At 39.5% G+C, this 20,587-nt stretch overlaps 1 protein-coding gene and 1 long non-coding RNA gene across 2 annotated transcripts; both read left to right on the top strand.

Moving 5' to 3' along the window:
* Positions 1 to 2,512: 2,512 nt before the first annotated feature.
* LOC139687007 (uncharacterized) lies at positions 2,513 to 5,337 on the top strand. The gene is made up of 3 exons (XR_011700586.1): positions 2,513 to 2,544; positions 5,075 to 5,116; positions 5,200 to 5,337. It is a non-coding gene; the product is annotated as an uncharacterized lncRNA (long non-coding RNA).
* A 268-nt stretch (positions 5,338 to 5,605) lies between these two features.
* On the top strand, positions 5,606 to 19,677 carry LOC139695741 (vitellogenin-6-like). The gene is made up of 27 exons (XM_071594553.1): positions 5,606 to 5,626; positions 6,437 to 6,571; positions 6,977 to 7,105; positions 7,351 to 7,509; positions 7,594 to 7,742; positions 8,937 to 9,111; positions 9,450 to 9,637; positions 10,405 to 10,573; positions 10,681 to 10,825; positions 11,326 to 11,498; positions 11,817 to 12,037; positions 12,189 to 12,405; positions 12,882 to 13,104; positions 13,944 to 14,157; positions 14,352 to 14,515; positions 14,939 to 15,090; positions 15,501 to 15,640; positions 16,202 to 16,334; positions 16,418 to 16,648; positions 16,747 to 16,899; positions 17,215 to 17,409; positions 17,508 to 17,695; positions 17,788 to 17,927; positions 18,306 to 18,460; positions 18,582 to 18,730; positions 18,878 to 19,099; positions 19,548 to 19,677. Exons 1-27 carry the CDS (start codon positions 5,606 to 5,608, stop codon positions 19,624 to 19,626), a joined length of 4,419 nt encoding a protein of 1,472 aa, XP_071450654.1. The 3' UTR covers positions 19,627 to 19,677.
* The last annotated feature ends 910 nt before the right edge of the window (positions 19,678 to 20,587 follow it).

Genomic DNA, 20,587 nt, shown 5'->3' with positions numbered 1-20,587 from the left:
GAAAGAGTATTGGGGAAATGCGAAGAGAGAGTGAAAGAGGGGTCCTCATTTAGGATATGCAATGGATGATGTTTGAGCCTCACGAAGACAGTTTGTTTGTCAACGCGGGTCATATGTTGTGAGAGAGGGAGAGAGAGAACCGCTCCAAATGATGATATGATAAAATTAATAGTTTATCTAGATTAAAAGAAGAACTATGTTGTAAAAGACCCACGGCATAAAGGTCAAATTATAGATTTAACACCTAGCATTAATCGCAAGTAGATCGCATTCGCGAGGTTGTTAACTGTGTCCTACTATCCTAGTCGTACTATGGTTGGATAGATTGTGAGAATAAGACTACCATAAGGGATCAACTGCGGGAACGACAAGTTCAAAATGCCATATTTGACACGAATGATAAAGGGTCAGCACAACTGCAGGCGACTACGCTGCGGGAAACAATTTTTTAAATGCTAAGTTTCCCTGTGTGGTCAATATGTTTTTCTTAATTTCATTCCATAAAGAAAGTTTTTTCTCCGCAGTAGCCCAACTGGGAAAATGTTTCCCTTCCTTCGCGATCGAGTAGGGCGTGGCTTTTGAAAACTGGCTTTAAATCAAATGATCCTTATTTTAAATACCAAGTCCTTATTTTACTGTTGCGTCCCCTTGCGTGTATTGAGTAGAATTTGAAATCTACATAATGCATCTGAATTTGTTCACGAAAAGTTAACTTTTGCTGGAATTGTCTCCCTCGTTCTCCAATATCAAGGTAACTTATAGTTATCCCCGTGCCGGCCTGATATGGAAGCACTCCCCACCGCAGCCGAGAGGTGGCTTCCAGAGGACGTTGTAAATGCAAATAGACAAGACCTAACAGCAAATAATCAGGGGCTGCATTTAAATAATGTTACGGTTAAGAATCTCTGAGACAGCTGGCGATAATACTTCTGTCCAGCGGAAATCTGAAAATAACCTCATCAAATAAGAAATACGCTTGGAACGTTTCCGCTGTCATGAGCGAAGTACAAAACTTTATTGCATATTTTAGATAGTTTGGTATCCTACAAGCCACCACTAGAGTGAGTGGCAGGGGTTGAAAACACACCAGACTAATTTTGACCCTGCCGCGGTCGGACATTGTTGCTCTGATCCCTTATCGTTTGTGGAAAAAATGACATCTTAAATCTATCTGTTCTAAACTTAATCTCACTAATTTTACTGGCATGATCTCTCCTACCGTAGTACGATGGGGGTAATAATATATTTTCAATATTACTGCTAAAGAGACATTCTTCCAATTTATGCAAGAGAGTTAATCCGTAATTTAACCTTCGCTCCGTGAGTGATTCCCAGCCTAGCTCCTCTAATATTTTGGATACGCTACTAGGTTTATCATAACAACGTTTTACAAATCTAGCTCCTCTGCGCTGCACGCGATCTAATTCGACAATCAATCTGACTTCGTGAGGATCCCATATACCTACTTGCAGCATATTCTAAATTAGGCCTAACCAACGAAATATAACATTTCTCTTGGACCTTTTAATCACATTGACCTAGTCCTCTTCTAATAAAATCTAATTTTTTGATTGCTTGTCCACACATTCCCCGTATGTGTTTCACCCAGGAGAGATCGTGAGTGAGGTTAACGCCTAGGTAATTAATCGAGTCTACTACACATTCCGTTTCGGTGCTCCCGATGCAGTAGGCGCTGGGAAGGGAATCGCTCTTTTTCCAAAGGTTCATCACCACTCTAACACTTCTTTGAGTTTAATTCTAATTGCCAAGCATTGTATAGCGTTTAGGTCATCTCAAAAACCTGCTATGCCCTCAGGATCACGGATTTCACGGTAAACCACCGCAGCGTCGGCAAATTAACGTATCTTATTAGTGACTACGGGGTCAATTTCGTTAACGTGAAGTGGGAATAAAAGAGTTCCGATAACAATTCCCTGGGGAACACCTGAATTAACTTCTACTGCATTTGAGATAACTTCATCCATGACTACTCTTTGTACCCGACCATTGCATTCATGGACGCTCGCAACCTTTTCCTTGGACTGAGCTGTTTCGACGATGCTTTTCTTCAGTGAGATCAATCCCGCCCTAATCCTATTGTTCGATGCCTTAACTTTAACGCGCCAGGGCCTGAAGGCGAAACTAATACAATCAGAACGCGCTAGATTGCCTTGCTTTGCGCGGAAGAAACACTCCAATCCCTCGCGAAAGGAAAAGAAGCCGACTTCGCCCACTCCGTCGAAAGTTGAACGCATTTAATTTGACTTGGCATCGACATAATACGTAAGGCACATTTTCTATTTCAGGAACGGACTTCTCGCAGACTTATTGCCGCGGCAAGGTCGAGATAAGACCTCCGAGGAGTCACCCCGCTCCTCTCCCTCGCGGTTCTGACCCTGGACCTTGACCCGGGCGATCCGTGGGTGTGAATGGACCGGGGAGGGTGCGGGTGGCCCGGGCCGCGAATCGTATAAATGGAGTCGGCGCCCTCGACACATCGCTCAGTCTCAGTGTCAGCCATGGAGACCTCACGACTGGCTTTTGGTGAGTTCCACGCTCCCTTTCGTCCCTATTCGAAACTCTCGGCCCTCGCTAACCATAGCTAAATCCAGAATGCTGGAGAAGTTATCGTGACGTGGGGCTTACTCACTGCATTTTCTTTTCCGCTAATTACTATAATTCCCTCTCGGCATCTCCTTGTTTAACCCTTTGCTCGCATTACCTCAATGAATGCCGTCTTTTCTTTACTCATCATCGAACTGGTACTTTAAGCCATCGAAAATTACAGAGAAATTATTCAATGAGCATTTGGATATTTATATATTAAAATGATATTTTTAAATGAAAATATAATTTAGATGCAAATATTGAAGTGATTCCGTACTCTATATAATATACACCAGCTCTTTTCTTCATGGAATAACGAAGTACACAGTAGAAATTTAAACAATTAATAAATTTCTCACATTCGATTTTATTCATTGTCAACTGACCGTGTACTCTTCAGGTGACGTCAAGTAATTGAACTCTCTCATGACATGATCTATGGTGTGTATAACTTTGGATTAACTCGTGTCAATCCTCGTAACAATATTTCAAGAGTTCATCTCGATACGTTTCATGGAGGTATCTTGTGGCACCCAAACGGACAAAATAATTAAGCACTGGGATCCCTGTGTTCCTCTCGAGTATATACCGTGCTCCCTGTTATCGTCAGTCAACCGTTTCGCCAGGTTTCCGGCAGACCTCCGCCAGCAAGCGCGGTGTCAACCCAAGAGAAACATGCAGAGATAATCGAATCCGCGCCGTAGAAACAAGTTTAAACTGAATCAATTTCTTGAAGTACAAAAAGGAACCTGAAAAGCATAAATGGTCGAGTCAGCAAAAGTTCTAACCCATACACAATTCTGTCACATCTGTGTTTCAAATATTTTTTACTATTCCAAGTTTCCCTGCTGGTGACTTTGTCACGCATGAAAGGGTAATTGCAAAATCCGAATTTCAATTTTACGTTCTCAAAGTATTCTTTAAATATTCATTACTATTCTTGAAACTAAAATGATTTTATTAGCGTGGGGAGTCTTCAAGCTTGACGAGTTTGAAAACGTGTGTTGGAGAGGTTATTTATTATTTGAGTCTTCTCAGTGGAAAGCTGATATGTACTAGAATTGCTCCAAAAATGTGGTCTCATATATGCGACGAGTCATGTCCCAGACACTTTCATCGGGGACGTGTTACCCCTTGGTCCTTTCAAGCAGGAGCGAATGTTTTGTTCCAAACCACATCTCCCCTTAGATTAAAGATATTCAACTCGTTCGGCAAGGTAAAGCTTATGACGGGCTGCACGCCGACGTTCACCGTGCTTTACTTGAAAATACCATCCATATTTAGCCAGTATTGGACAAAGCTATGGTGACAATAAGAAGAAGCCAATTTTTGCGTAATTGAAGTTAGTAAAATATTCTTCTCCGTTATTTTCATAAAGTTGTATATTAAAATATACGGTAGTGACGTGTTCTTTGAACAATTGTTTCTCCCACGAGCGCACAAAAGGAATCATAAGTCCCGAAATAACAAGTTTAGTATATGGGGTGTACTTGGGTATTAATATTACACACGGACCTTCTTTGAGGAACACATTTATGGAGAATCTGGGGGCAAGATAGTAGAAATTTAAGATTGATTAAAAGAGTATAGGGGGAATGCGACGAGAGGGTGAAAGAGGGGAGAGAGATGTCCTCATTTAGACCAGCAAGGCCTCATTTAGGATATTTTGCTAGAACGTATGTGGGATCCTCGCGAAGGTGGTTTGACGCCGACGCAGATCGCGTGCAGCGAAGGGGAGCTAGGAGCTTGTAAATTGTTATTGTGATTAACTCAGTACTGTACCGATGTCATTAGAGCAATGAGTTTGGGAATTAATCACGGAGCGACGCTTATATCGCATATCGCATCTCTTGCATAAATTTGATTAGGGTCTCTTTTGTGATGACGTCAAAATTCGTATTACTATCCCCATTGTGCTAGTCTAAAATGCCGTATTTCTTTCGTACGGCAAGGGCTCAGAACGACTGCCAACGACGCGCTAAGGAAACAATATCCCAAGCTAAGTAGCATTATGTGTCGTTTTTCGTAACTCTCATTTTATTGTTCCTCGTACTAGCAGCTCGTATCACTTACAGAGAGAAGTATTTTGTGCCTAGATACCGTAGTTTATGTCTGTCATAGCGTATGCCGCGATAAACACTATTTACATCTTATAGAAATGTAACTCCTCCATCAGTAACTAAATTTAATCGCCGTATTTTGAAGGCCCATGTCTGGGTGGAATCCTTCTCATCCGCACAACCTAACTGTGGCTAGCCGGTTACAATGAAGATGTGGATGGATAAAAGCATGCAAGCATTTCCATCTGGACCCACTTTCCCCAAATTAACTTCTCCATTCCGAGTGTCTTGTCATTCAGCGGCGTGACTGCACTTCGTCCATCGCACTAGTTCTTAGCATTTCATCGAAGAAAGGAGTTTAGAGTTGTTCCAGCTACAATAATCAAATATTCTCTTACTATTTCCAGGACTCCTCGCGCTCACGGTGTTCGGATTCGTCAACGCTGATGGTAAGTGTTTTATTTTTCACGCTTCCTCGAATAGAAATTTTCGCGGATTGAACATGACACCTGACCCCCACATCTCCTTCCAGTTGGTTTCTTCGGGACCGGCGTCGAGACTGTCTACAAGTACTTTGGAGATGTGAGGGCCGGGAGTCGATACCCTGAGGAGTTCGCCTCCCAGTTTGGCATCAAGGCGGACCTCCGAGTGCAGAGCGTGGACGCCTCTAAGGCCATATTCCAGGCAAGTCCACTCCCCACCCAACAGAAACCCTACCTAAATCGACCCTGACTGAGCACCGCCTCTTCACAATCTCCCTTTTTACTTCTATCGCTTGTAAGAGCTCCGTCTAATTTCAAGTTGAGTATAGTTAATGACCAGTTGTTCGATTATCTAAACGCGTACCTGAAATATGTCCAACCCATAACAATGTGCCTTTCATCAAAAAATACTAGAGTACAGAAGCTGCACTTTTAAATGTCACAGACAATATTCGCATGGCTATTGATAGATCAATGGTAAAATAATTAGTTTCATTCGAATTTATAGTATTTTGCTAGGTTCCAGTGAGTCACATGAATTTAATTACGAGAGTGAAAAACTAAATATTTTTCTATCTGAAATTAGTACTTTTCATCTTTTAATACACATCGGCAGGCAAGAATCCACGGGGCAATATGGCATTATGGTTCCCAATAAGTAATGGTGTTACATATACGTCAGTGTTAGGTACTTCATTGTTCTCTGTGAATTTATTTGGCTTACCTGAATATTTTTATTCTCCTATATTTCATCATTTTATTTTCCATTGTCTTTGTAATATGTATACATCATGAAAGGATAAAAGTATAAACACAATGCGTAGTCCGACGGCGTGTGAAATTCACACATCAGGGCAGTTCCTCTCTCTGTGCCGCCTACGTTTTTCGAGGAAGAGCAACTTATGGCATGATAATTTTTGTCAAAACGAAAACTAATGTCTCTCTGGTGAATGATTTTTTTAACCTGGTCCTAATAACGCGGGCTCTGCAAAGGACTTCTACCGCCCGAGTGCTGAATCCAAAGGCGATCAAATTACCACAAGATAAGACCACCATCGCCATCTGCATAAAAGAATTTTCGCGAAAACCTATATGCAAAATTATTTCTAAATCCTTGTAATGTACACGACAACAATTTCCTTGAGAAGCTAATACAATTATTGCATGCGGTGTAATCCCTTTACTTTAAGTCTTATTTACATAAGTCTTTTCAATTGTCCGTCCCCTTCATTTTTCCTAATTTTCTTTTGAACATAAGTAACATAAGTTTATTTACTGCCACTATAGTTCCGTGATGTCAGTTACCAAGTGTCAACTGGTCAGCTGGCTACGCAGGAATACTCCAAAGCCAAGTTCGTCCCTGCACCCCCCCAGAGTGACGCCCTCAAGCAACCGTTCGAGGTCATCTACGAGGGAGGAATGGTAAGAATGGCTCATCGCCCTTTGTGCTAAAACAAGCATTTCTATTCGCTTTGATGGAACGCTCCCCCTGGGAGCGAAAATTCTCTTTGGGTGCGCCTTCTCTTCAATAACCAAAAGCAAAGCAATGCAAATCACGAAATGGCATGCTCAACAATAACTGCCATGCCCTCGGAATTAAAAAAATATATAATCCCTGAGAAGATAATTGTCCTGACAACCCTCTTGACTCGGTAACCTATTACAATTGCCACAAATTAAACCCATGATTACCCCGAACTTCGGGGCCTTCCGAGGTTTAATTAGATTCAGCGCGAATGCGCGTGGAAATGCAGTTTTCGGGAAACGCTCACCAGAGCGAAGGAAGTGCATTCCACGGAGGTGACTTTCTTTCCATAACACCCGCAGGTCAAATCCGTGCTGACGATGGATGAGCCAGAGTGGTCTCAGAATATCAAGAAGGCCGTGGCAGCCGTCTTCCAGCTGGACATCCCGCACTTCCACTTCGACAAGGCCAACACCTTCACGTCCGAGGAGGTGAGTGGCAATCGCCCTAAATCGGCCCGCTGCCAGTATATCACAATATAAACTCCCAAAAATCATCCACTTGAGATGAAAAACGTCATCCGACGGTGCACAAAGTTCACTTGGAAAGGAGGCAGCGCTTGCTTTCTTTTTCGCAATGTGTTTGCGAACGGTTCCGTTATTGCAAAGCAAACGTTCATGAAATTAAAGACCAACGCACTGTCACAAAGATGAAATTACGTTTTCCACTCTTTCAGAAAACCTTATACGGAATGTGTACAGTTGCCTACACTGTCGTGCCGAAAGAATCCGGCCACGTGGATGTCCTTAAGGTCCAAGAATACAACAAGTGCAGCAACTTCCCCACGAGGTACTACACCAATGGAGTCTATGAAAAATGCCAGTATGATCACCATGTGAGTAAGAGCATATACTGTACGATGAACAGCGATGCATCACACGGACGTGGCATTTCAATGTTCTCTATTCTTTGCCTGTAGGATGACAGCCTCCTGATGGGTGGCATCAGGCGTTATAAGATTTCCACAGCCGAGGGAGGCATCAAAGTCATTGAGGACATCTACTCCCAGTCCGTTGCCGCAGCTGTGCCTTTCGGCGGTGCATCCGACGATCAAACAGTGCTCGTCAGGTAATAGTCACAGAACGTGTCTGTTGTTTTCATGGCAATCATTAAAATTAAAAATGAAATAGCATTAACCTATAATCCCAAGTTTAGATTTTACCTCTAAGTATTTACTGTTCTTCCATTTATATATTTGGGATTCTGTAGTCCCATCCACCCACCTTGACTCAGAATCACATGATTCCATCTCACGCTCATTCACTTCCTGATTACTACAAATTCTCTTTGATTCCTGGAACCAGTGAGCTCAATTCTCACATGTTTTTATATATAAGTGAAACGGGATGAAGTCACAGGTGGATGAAGTGGAGCACCCTGACATTGTTTCACCCTCCCTTTAAATCAAATGTTCATGTGGACTTCATCAAGTATGTTTGGCTCAAACAAAATTTTGTTATACTTCTTAGATTATTGACTTCAAGCATTAGCATCCAACAAATGAAGGACGTTGAAGTTGCCATGCTGGAATCTCTTTTGTAATATGGTTAAATTTCAAGGAAATGTATTGAGAATTACTATATATTATATTTAATTAAAAAAAGCAATATGAGCTTGGGTTAACTAAGCCCAATAACTGTGTAGAGTGGATAATGAAGACCCAGGAAAACATGAACATTCCATTTTAATAGAAACTTAATTTAGGATTGTAAGAATATTCCTACTTTTTGAGTTTCAATAGCCGTTTTTCATGTCAAGGGATGAAATAACTTTCATATTTTCCCAAGAATTTTGAGATCAGGGACATTTAGTAAATCATGTTTCTCCCTTGGTTTTAGAAATGCTGAAATAGCTTCCCATGTGACACAGGATTTTAAATAAATGCTATCTTGTCCGAGTGTTCTCAAATACATTATATTATTTTCTGAAATCAATTAAAAGGCATTCACAGACGCATTGAATACATATTTTTAAATCGGTATCCACTATTCTTGCACTATCTGCAAAATTCTAGCAACTATCATCACTCCTGCAGGTCATTTCAAGAAAATAGAACTAATTTTCATTTACTTTTACCAGAACTCAAATCCCTGGAAATTGCTAAGTTTATGATTGCGTATAGTTGTGCGGAGGTAAATCTCAATCTGGCAATCACACACTTCCATGTTATGCAGTTATACATTATGTTTTTGTATGAAATATGGTAAATTTTAAATTCTAGTTTAAGAAAATTATTAAATTTTTACTGTTACTATTCTGCAGGCAAAACTTCACACTTGCATCCAAGAAGCCCATTGAAGAAGCAATAACATTCACTTCACAGCATGAGGTCCAGGAACTGACATATGCTATTCCTCATTTCTACAACGAAATTGGTTCCTTTACTGATATGACCGGTGGCCGAGGAAAAATCATCAAGGAGGAAATTATGGAAAAGGTGAGAAGAATGACAATCCCATTTTATCCGATCCTTAGAAGCAGTTACAGTCCTTGATTGAAATTACATCAGTAAAATAACATATATATAATAAATAATAAAAATGCAATCAAAATATCAAGTTAAATTTATATAAGCCATCAAGTAATATAGAAGGCAATTATCAAGTTTGAAAGTGTATTGCTCTAATAATATGCTGTGAAATGTTCACAAATCGACTCAGAATTTGTGAACTCATATTTAAGCATTGTTAGGTACATGTAATTTATGATTGGGTGTGCCGATACATGGTGAGGCTTCCACACCTTGCAGTACTGACCAAAAACTTTTATATCCAGGTCCACAAAACCTTGCCAGAGTTTGTCCATTACATGGAGGAAATGAAGCTGGTTAAAGAACCACGACAGTTTAGCAATGAACTTACCCAACATCTCACCTATTACCTGGGACAGCTAGACATTGAGTGCCTGACCCACTGCTTCGAGAGATACATGAAACCGAAAACCTACTATGAAGAAAACTTAAGGTATGGTTGACTGAGGGCCACTACTCTGAATATTCCCCGGGTGTATTGAGATTTGTGATGTCCCTAGTGAAGCATACAATTTTTACCCAACTTGATCCCCGGTATCTTTATTAAAAAATCACAAAGAAACCCGAATAATATTCTTCAGATCCCACCAAAATGCGATGACTGCTTGTTGTACTCGCCATAAGGTAACCGTCCTCCACAGAGGATGTGTCATCTTGCTATGATACCTTGCTTGCTCCTTCAGGAGGGAAGGCAACTTGACTTCTCTTTGGATAGAGCAACCAAGAATTGAACAGAACAGAGAGTGTGGCAAAACAAAGAGAACAGAAGCCATTCTGAGTAGTACCAAACTGCCCTAGACCACATCAGGGAAATGACCAAACTCAGAGACATCTAAATGATCACTAATGGGTATACTCTAATAAAATGAACAATTGTAGACATGGCTTTAAAATAATTACTGCTCACATAAACTTTGCCAATAAAACAAAGAATCAGAATCCATATTTACTGGGGTTGGTTCATAATGACTTGGTCCATATACTTCAATGATTGGACAGTATTGTCAATCATCAACATGATTTATGACAAACCAGATTTAGGTTTATATTTTCTTTTGAGTTACATTTCATGCAAAACAGACAAATTTAGGAATCAAAAGTAAACTGCATTACTAAAATGTTAAATTGATAGAAAATTTAAAATTCTATCATCTCTAAGAGCACCTAACAAAAGCTTTAAATTACTGCTATAATTTGCAGAGGTGCATTCCTGGAAATAGCTGCTCAGGTCGGTTCCAAGGCTTCGCTGATGTTCATCCGTGACTTGATTGTTAGCCACAAAGTGCCTGATGCCTTGGCATCTGAAATCCTGCGCATGGTACCATTCTACGTCCGAGAGCCAAGCTATGCCATAGTCAAGGAATTTGAGGTAACTAGGAGATCCCTTATATGCACTCTATTAGCACATAGTTGACCATAATCGTTGAAGTGACATAAACATATTTTATTTAACAAAATAAATAATGTGTGTTTCAGACTCTTCTCAATGTTGATATGGATGTCAAAGTAAAGAAGACCGCAATTCTCAGTGTATCCAACTTCGTGCTTCTAGCCTACAAGAAAGCCCACAACACTGAAATGCTCAATCACTTTGCTGATATGTTTTACGAGTCATTCAAAGGTGAGTTCTATATTCTTTTAGACTCTCGTTAAACAAAGAAGGAAATATGGACCAAATTCCAGAGCTGAAATATACCAGATCAAGTAATACATGTGGGTCTTACTACCAGTAACTCATAATTTAACATAAGAGTTGATATTAATATAGCTGATTACGCAACAATAATGCTGTGTAAAAAAACCCATATTTTGAATTAATGATGCAAAATGGATAAAATTTTCAAATTCTGAAAATAATCATAAAAGTGATGCATCCTGTAACACAAACTGGTAATCCTTCCATGACAATTTACAATAATTTAACTGAACATCCGATGAGTCTTCATAATTCTTGCATTTGTTCACATTAAAAGTAAGTTATTATCAAGCAGCATTAGACATAAATTTTCACTTGTTTTTCTGACTTTTTTGCTTTAATTTATACTGCTTATACCATGACCAATATTTTAAGAATACTTAATTGAAATAGCACAACTATGAATGGGCAATATGTCATTTTAGTTGCCACCAACTATGGAATGAAGCTGAACTATTTGTCCGCACTCGCCAATCTGGAGGAGGGGAAAGTCTTGGATTACTTGATTGAAGTGGTAAAAGACAAGCAGATCTCAAATCACCTGCGATACATTGCCCTATGGGGAACTTATGCCACAGGAATCAAATTCCCTGCCAAGGTACAGTTAATGAGAATCAAGACCTACACCTTTATTTTGTGGAATTTTCTCATAATTGAAGAAGAGATTAAAAATACTGCATAATTTCACTTATAAAGATAATGACTTTCAGGACCAATGTATCAACACCGCCATTTTCATCTAATCCTGAGGATGATATAAAATGCCTAAAACTAGGTCTTGAAAATATATCTTTATTTATGAACCAGCATTCTTAATTTTTTTTCTTCCATGGCATGAAAAAAGATACATTTCATTAAAAATCAACATCTTATGGTTTCATCCAATGAATTAACAATGCTCAAAACACTGATTCAGGTCTACACAATGTACTGGCCCATCTTTACCAGCCACGATGAACAAGTGGAGATGCGAGCTGCTGCCATGAAGCTCATTGTGATGACGGAACCCTCTTTCGATCGCTTCTTGAGCGTCTTCTGGTTCATGCAAGCTGAGCCAAGCTACAGCCAGCTGTACTACTACTTCTACACAGGACTTGAAAGCATTAGCAAAACTCAACACCCTTGCTTTAAACAACTGTAAGTTAAAACAAGGATACTGTGCATTTCATTTTGGTATTCCTCTTCACCAGAGGAAGTACATGCCTTCTTAAAACTGTCAGTAATTTATGATTATATAAATAACAAGATATTATGAAGAATCATTAATCTTTAAATATTGGAATTTCAGAGGACACCACGCTGCCCGCTTCATCGGCTATGCAAAGCAACCCACTGCCAGTTACCTCTTCACAGGCGACTATTACACAGACTACATGGACCACAAACATTCCCTTGGAGGAAACTCCCACTTCTCCTGGATCGGAGATGCTCACACCGGTGCTCCCAATGTTTTCTACTACTCCCAAGGCGGTTACTATTCAGGATACAACCATGAGTACTTTGCTGTAAGAACTTTGGCTATGAAAATTTCCTTGTTGTTAAAAATACAGACATTAACACCGTAAACATTGTGTGTAAGATGCAAAAGTTAACTTCAAAATAGTAGCTAACGAGCATTCAAGGCTAGTTTTCTTTTTCTAATGATGATATATTCCATTTCAATGCTCTGTTACTGTTGCTCCAATACTGCTGACACCAAAAGGGGGTGGTAGTAGTTGTAGTAATTGATTTTGGGGGTGCATCAACCACTATAACTTATGACATTACCATACTAGATAAAAATATCTATTTATACCAAAAAAGATACAATTTATAAGAACAAAATTTGCTAAAAACCATTGACGTAATCCTGTTCCGAATGACATATTTTGTTTAAAATTTCAAAATTATATTACGTTTATTCATTGTGAATCATATTTCATGAGCTACTTAGAGGAAAAATTGAAGTCCTTTCAATGATATTTCCTTTTGTTTATCAAAGGTCATGGTAAGACTTTCTGGAGTGGCAGAAACAGTCAAGACTCAACTGCTGCAGGTAGACAGGGAATCCATGAAGATGGGAGATTTGATGAAAGTGTTGACTAGCCTCCACATTGACCCAGCTCACCTTGAGCCATTCCATGTCGAAGTCATCTTTTACACCAGCCAACAGGCAGTTGAGACCTTCTACTATGATGAAAGCAACTTCATGAAGTTGGTAGAAGGTGATTATCTCCATATTATCCAAGAGTATTCATCCACACCAACTCTGCTGTAGCTTACCTAAAAAAATCCAAGTTTTCCTCGTTAAACTTATATTATAGATGAGTGATTTTTGATGGGATGTAACATCTCTTATTGCCCACCTGCAAACCTTAATATTCTGTAGTGATGTTTGCCTTTCTCTTAAACCACCTCATCTGCTATACTAAGACTTTGAAATATTAAGGGTAATTTCCAATCACTACCATTTTGTGACTAAGTTCCTTTCTTCCTCAGAAATTATAAAATCATATAAAATTTTCTCCTCTCAATCTTAATATTGCTGCATGTATTTCTCATATTTCACTAGGTTTCCCAATGACCAAATAAAATACGAGATTGAATACAACAGCTAAACAGCAAGATCACTCATTAAATAAGACCCACATTCAATATCCTTACTCAGTAGGTGTATCTATGCAAGATTGTGTCAGATTAAGAAGCTTCCTTAGGGGGGGTTTGATATTCCCTCTGCATATAGTCTATGGACATAAGTTCTCTTAAAGTGGATTTTTTTGATACTCTCAACAATTAATAAGGGTAATAATTAAAAAAATACCATTTTTCCATTATCCATCTTAACAGTTATTCATGTACATGAAATAATAACTATCCAGAGAGAAGTGATTGCCCATCCTCCCTGGGCCTGGGTTACTCAGAATCACTCTCCCTACTGTTTCCTTAAGAGCCCTTTCATGGTGGAATGAGCATTGATCTGTATTGATTTCAATGCCCAAGCCCCCACAAATTTGCTCTAGTGAAGGAACAAGGAAATTAATCCTCCACCTATTGTTTATGACAGACATTAAGGGCATTGGCAGCAACCTCCAAAGGGACTTCAAGCTCCGTCAACACAACGTCATCTACAGTGGCGTGCATGAGTATGTCCAGCCGACCGACATTGGTATCCCAGCCATGTGGAACTTGGCCATCCCATACACACTCTCTCTTGTTGGAAACTTCACTCATGACACCACCGGACCACGTATCACCCGCAAGAACTCCATGGAAATCAGGTTCGTATTCGTTATTGCTCTTCTGATTCTTCACTTTTCAATGTGTGCCTGAATTCATCAGATAAGGGAGGGAAATTCCATGGCCACTGAGTTTCACCCAAATGTTCTTTGTTTTCCACGATGCAAACAGTGCTAACATGGTATATGCACTCCACTTTGTACGTATTCATCAAAATGGTATTTTCTGTTGCTAGGTATGGACGCTTTGGCGGACACTCCCTCAGCTTCTACAACCCCTTTGCTGGACTGTGGCAAGGAGCCTACCGCACTCTCACCCATATGTACACCATTCCAATCCACAACCATATGAGCCTCGATTTTTCACAGAAGCATTTCAAGTTCGCAATGGCTCGAGATGGTGAGTTTCCTCCTTGAAGTCATATGCTTTTTGATTTTTTTTATTGTGCAGATCATAAACTTCCTGCACGTTTATCTGTTTTCTCAATAGTGCAAAGCTTTAAGTATAATAAAAATTAATGGTACACCATACATTTACTAATGATGAAAAACTATTGATTAAATGCTCATGGGTATTCCACCAAAACTGATTCCAATGTCCGACCTGGACAAATGCCCGAGAGACGACTTCATTCACATAACGTATCAGGAGGGCACCAAATCCTCCATTAAAGTTCAAATAATAAAAACTTTGGATCTTAAAATTATTATAGGCTGGAATCATTTAAAAAGCAAACGCAAACCTCAATAAAAAGAATTCTCTAATTATTAGTGGATTTCCAATGGCTGCTAAGCCTAATTTGCTCTCTTATATTGAAAACAGAGGAGGAAGACCTCCACTTGGGTTTGGCATACCACGTGAGGACTCAGGTGTATGCCACTGACTATGCCAATGACCAAACCCTCCACGACTCCTGTCCTGAGTGCTCCAGCTTCGTGACAGTGCATAAGACAGGCGATAACCAGCACCGTGACGTGAGTACCTGCCCTAACTTCTCATGAGCATTTTCATTTCTCTCAACTCATTGCACTAAATGGCATTCATTTATTTAATTTTATCCCACATTAACACATACTTCATACATAGGTCATAGTACCTATGCTTTGGGTGAATCTTTTAAAAAATGGCTCCCCTAATGCCTCTAAAAGGGGGATATCTAAGACCAGGATACTCAATATTTTGCAATAATTAATATTGCATAAAACTGAATGCTTGATATGCAGGAATAAATATTCTATGTAGCTGTATGAGTGCTATTTATTGCAAAGTCATGAATTGAATCACATAGGAATTGCATTAAATTTGAAATTTTAATTGTTTTCATTATTCATTTCTCATGAAGCTAAATTTTCCTGGTTTACTACATGTATTTGCTTTCTTACAGTTCAATGTCATCACTTATGACAGTGTTCAAACTGGTATGATGTACAAAGTTGACGTCTTCGACTGTGACCGGTATGAGAAGCCCTATGAACTTGTAACTCTTTTCGAAGGGATGTTCAATGATGAAAACCTGAATGCCATGTAAGTCTTTTAGTATAAATAGTAATTACAAAAATCCAAACATTTTGGAAATGCCACCTGGACTACTTTGGTGCAAAGGGTACTGTGTAGTAAATATTGCACTCTTCCTCTACCCATAAAAAATGATGGCACAAGCCTGATCCCCATGAGATAATTGATAAAGGATCATATTATTACTGAAAAGTAAGCAAAGCAAAAGTTGTACCAGCTATTACATATGCAAGTTTTCTCACGTTCCATTCCAAATTGATAAAAAGCTGTCAGATTGAAAATTAAGCATAGGCAGGTCATTATTAACATACATTTTCTGTGCATAATTCCTATAATATTCAATTTTACTGTGGCTCTGGGCCATCATTGGAGTTCCAACATGCAATCACCACCCCCTTCTAATCATTCCAAAAAACAGACAAAACAATAGGCTTACGAGTTTTGGTTCAGAAATTGTGTTGAACTGGTTTTGAAACAGTTTATGCAGTTTCCAAAAGAAAGAAGAATGATTTCATTATCCAATTCGTATCTTGGCTTGAGTCTGAGACCACAAATTACTCTTACCCGCAGTGATGGAGAACCTTTAGCTGAATTCTACCTTGCTATGCGCAAGATGCACACCCAATTGACTTTCTCGCCAGATATGGCCAGCTGTGGGATACTATTCCAGGTCCTGCCAAGCACCAAAAACCCTATGACACAGGTGAGGGCATTCATTTACAATATTTAATGAGAGAATGACAACCTTCAAACTTCTTCACGTGACTTTTTTCTCTTCTAAAATAGTTGGAAGGTGTGATTCAGATGATCACAGAGGATGCAAAAGAAAGCAAAGCAGTCTCTACCGTCTACCCTGGAGGCAAGTACACACTCCGTGGATCCTTAACCCTCAAAGGAGATGAACAAGTTTATCACACCGTTGACCTCAACACCTTCCTGGAGAACTCCGCTGATCATGTCAACCAGCATTTTAACTTCAAGCTGACTCACACCGCCCCGAAGGAGAAAGATTACAAGGTATAACTATCAAAACCATTCTCTAAAACCTTGAGTCCCCCATCCAAAGCTGACCTTTTTCTGATATGAATTACAACTTCTCTTCTGCTACACAACAGATCTGTCTTGACATCGAGAACAAGTACCCCGAGAGACCATCTGATCTCTTTATCCAGAGGAAGCCGCAAGATGAGGAAGTGACCTCCAAGATCACCATGATGTGGGGAGAATCCATGGATGGCAAGTGCCCAACTGAAGGCAGTGGGTTCAAGGTTAGCCTCTTTCTGCTTGTGTAATTTATAATATAAATTGTTCCCATTAGTTAGCACCTTCCTCTCCTGTTCTCTCAACATCAACCAATCACCCCTAACATTTGGCCCTCTGTTTATCCTTAAATCCCCCAATATCTCCTCTCCTCCTAATCTTTCCATCAGTTACTCCTCATACTCTGATGAAGGTGGCTGGGACCAGAAAAATATTAGCCTCGTCTCATTAGTCCTATGAGAGTTTTTTTTTATCATATATTTTTGTAATTTTTTCCACTAGTGTTTCCATATGTATGTAATCAAAATATTTTTCTGCTCTAGGTGAAGGTTTCAGCAACTCCTGTAGAAAACAGTCACAAAAATGGCCTGACATACCCTTACAGTGAATGCTCCAAAGATGCTCTGAAGTCGGAGTGGAAGGGGAAACCCTATGCACCAGTCACAGATGCATGCTTCCATGCAGCTCTTGATACAACCCTTTTACGCAAGTTCACAGGATATGCTCATTACTACAACGTAAGTCAATGGTCAAGATATAACATTCTGGGGATTATATAATTCTGAAACCTGGACTCTATTCAGACATGCAATCATTTTGCAAATGGTTTTTACAGATACCAGAGGAATTTATCGAAATGGGCAGCAGCTTTTACGAAACATTGGAGGAAGTCATTGATATCCACCAGGTGTCTGGAGATGAGCACTTGACAGCTGTCAATGTGCCCTCATCTACAGTCGAGCAACATCCCGGAAAAGGAAAGACTGGAGTTATGAAATATGCTGTCGAGTTTGAACAGGACAAGTGAGCAATAGTGCCATTTTAGTTGGTCAAATACAATGTTTAAACTATACACCAGAAAATTCAGGGGAATGTTGTCTTTGTCTCGATTTCAGGCCATTTGCAAACTTCTACTTTGGATGGGAGGGTGAAGAAGACGAAGAACATTACCTGGTAGATTTCGAGGAAGACATGGCTGTTGCCAGTTCCCGGTTCTTCTTCTTTAGGCGATGGGCCTATGAAATGGGTTTCCTTAGTAAGTTTCATAAATACCAGCGTGGTTGTTACCAGAATTGCATCTAATTGTCCCATCTTTGAAACCACATACTCATTTTTGACTCTGTGGTGACCCAAGCTTCTTGGTTATTTGAATTTGCTGCAGCACATAGCAGACATAAAGGCACCTGTCATTAATATTCTGTAAATATTCCAGATAACTGAAAGTCCTTCTGTAAGGGTTATTTCTTAAAATGTTAAATGACAAATATATTTTTCTTCTTATTCATCTAAACCATAAAGACTATATCATCTTGAATAGCAGTAAAACCATGCCGGACAAATGAATTCCTTAATATTGTCAGGTTCAATACAATAGTATATTATTGACCATTCTCCCACTCCTGTCCTGTCTCAGGCTCCTGCGTAGTCACCCCCTCCTCCGTGCTCACCCTGGACAACGATACTTACCATTACCATTCTTCACATTGCTACACCCTTGTGAGTGCTGACTGCAGTGACCACCCCATGTATGCTGTCTTCACCAAGAAAGTGGAAGGACCTTACGATCAGGTGAAGTGCACACTTTCAAACTATGACCCACATAATCTCACCATTTCATCTGAGAAATTGACTTGTGGGGAATCATGGGATCAAGCAGCTATCACACTCATTTCCCATCCTTTGTTTTCAGGCGGTTAAATTCTACGCTGGAGGTAATTATCTTGAGATTATTCCGGACATGGAAGGGCACTTCCACATGTACATGAATGGTCAAGAAGTGAGTGGAGGCATGCAGAATGGATTCCAATATCCTGAGAATGAGCCATTTTACGATTTCAAGTGAGTACCAAGTTGATATTGATACTTTCTTTACTTGAGTCTCACTTCATTGCACATTAAAATTACACTTAATAATAGTATTCATGGCAAAGATTTTGACAGTTATACTTGGGAGTGAAGAATTGATTATTCCATTGAATTCCACAGGCTCTGGCATAAAGATGGTTTTGTTACTCTGTTCTCCCAACTTTCTCGAGTAATGGTTGAGTACACAGGACACTCCATAAGTGTAACAGTCCCAGCAGTATACCGTGGGTACAACTGCGGCATCTGCGGCAAATACAACAGCGACTGGACCTTCACAGAGAAAATGGAGTTTTCAAACAAATGCCCTCATGAAACTGAAGTTGGAGACGACTTGGGATATAGGTGAGTTTATGAGTGTTAAGAGCAGTTCTATACTCGTAAAGAATTCCCTCGAGAGCAGAGCAGCCTGTTTCTATGCTCAGCAAAAGGGAGCACTAAAGTTTTTGGCAGAGGTTGGTTTTATCACTAGCCGATAAAAAAGCCTAATGTAAACTGAAGATGTTGTGCTTACTTCCTTTGCCTTCCTTTTTCTTAAAACCTTCACTGAAAGTTTAAAAAATGCATTTACAAAAGCATGAAATCGCTAACAGTGAAAAGCTATTTGCATTTTATTTCAACTTCCTTTCATGGTATGAAGTTGACTGCTGAAAATTCAAAGTCAGCTTTCATGTGCCTTTTTGGAGGGACTCTGTTACTTCATTTGGAGCTAGGCATACAAATAAAGCCAGTCCTCATGCATTCCACTCAAAGTGATTATCTGCTAATAATATTCTGAAATATTTCATTCTAGGTACACCATCATAGGTGAGAAGTGCCCAGAGATTACCGAGGGTATGACCAAGCAGGTGATGTGCAACGAGCACCATTGAGTTGAAATTTTCCTTGGTTGTTGTTTACAGTCCATCATGTAATCCAGTCATGGCTACCAACTTGATATCCAATAAAATTCTCTACTCTTAAAAGTGTCTTCATTAACCTTCTTATTCCTTTGATAGACTTTGGTAAATAACTTCACTGAAGGTGTATTATTATAAAAGTAAGAATAACTACTCTTAAGGTAGATGCAGACGCCAAGGTGAATTCAGTCACCAAATATCAGAGACTAGTCCCAGATAACCTACCTTTCCTTAACGGACCAATACATAGGATTCATTTACTCTTGTTGCCATTCCTTTGAATAAGTTTTGTTCCCATGAATCACAGGCCTGGCATTAAAAGTCAACAAGACAGAAACAAAGGTAATTTGAAAAATCCAATTTTCTGAAGCAAATCACTTTAACTTTGTGACAAAATCTTCAAAATAAGTGCATCACATTACTTCTCTTGGCAAAATCTTTTATTAACAAGCTAGGGTTCGTAAATTCCCAAATTTTCATTAAACATATGGTTACCAAACTACTTTAGGTGCCTAGAGTATTAGCTATTTCATGCTCATTCATTCTTTCATCGACAGTACCATATCAAAGATTCAACTATGTATTCTGGAGTGGTGACCTCGGAAAGTCATCCAGAACATTGTGTCACATAAGACCACCTAAAATTTTTTAACTCACTTGCAAACCATTTTGATGGTAGGTGCAGATGAATCATAATATTTATAAAAATTCTCTTTATTCCCACAAGGCGAATTGCCTTTCATTAAATTATGTTAAAATAAAATAAATCCCCAGATCTAAATACCTGATTGCTCCAAAACCTCCAACCCTCATGCCCCTGAGCCTTGCATGCCACTCACATGTGGATAAATTTCCAATAAAATAATCATCCCAATGCCATTCCTAAAACAAGCCACCATGGATTTTCAATAGATTGACCACCATTTCAACACTA

The sequence above is a fragment of the Hetaerina americana genome, unplaced genomic scaffold, assembly GCF_022747635.1.
Source record: "Hetaerina americana unplaced genomic scaffold, ioHetAmer1.1.p SCAF_1, whole genome shotgun sequence".
In the NCBI taxonomy this organism is placed as follows: domain Eukaryota; kingdom Metazoa; phylum Arthropoda; class Insecta; order Odonata; family Calopterygidae; genus Hetaerina; species Hetaerina americana.
Note: the sequence above shows the minus strand (reverse complement) of the source record. Positions and strands in the feature narration are given on the sequence as shown.

What these genes read in the sequence shown, in the direction of transcription:
- LOC139695741 (XM_071594553.1), top strand. Translation starts at nt 5,606, where the DNA reads ATGGCTATTGATAGATCAATG. An exon ending in CACCCTTGCTTTAAACAACT is followed by an intron (nt 12,038 to 12,188) that starts GTAAGTTAAAAC and finishes TTGGAATTTCAG; the next exon opens with AGGACACCACGCTGCCCGCT. An exon ending in GGAGACGACTTGGGATATAG is followed by an intron (nt 19,100 to 19,547) that starts GTGAGTTTATGA and finishes ATTTCATTCTAG; the next exon opens with GTACACCATCATAGGTGAGA.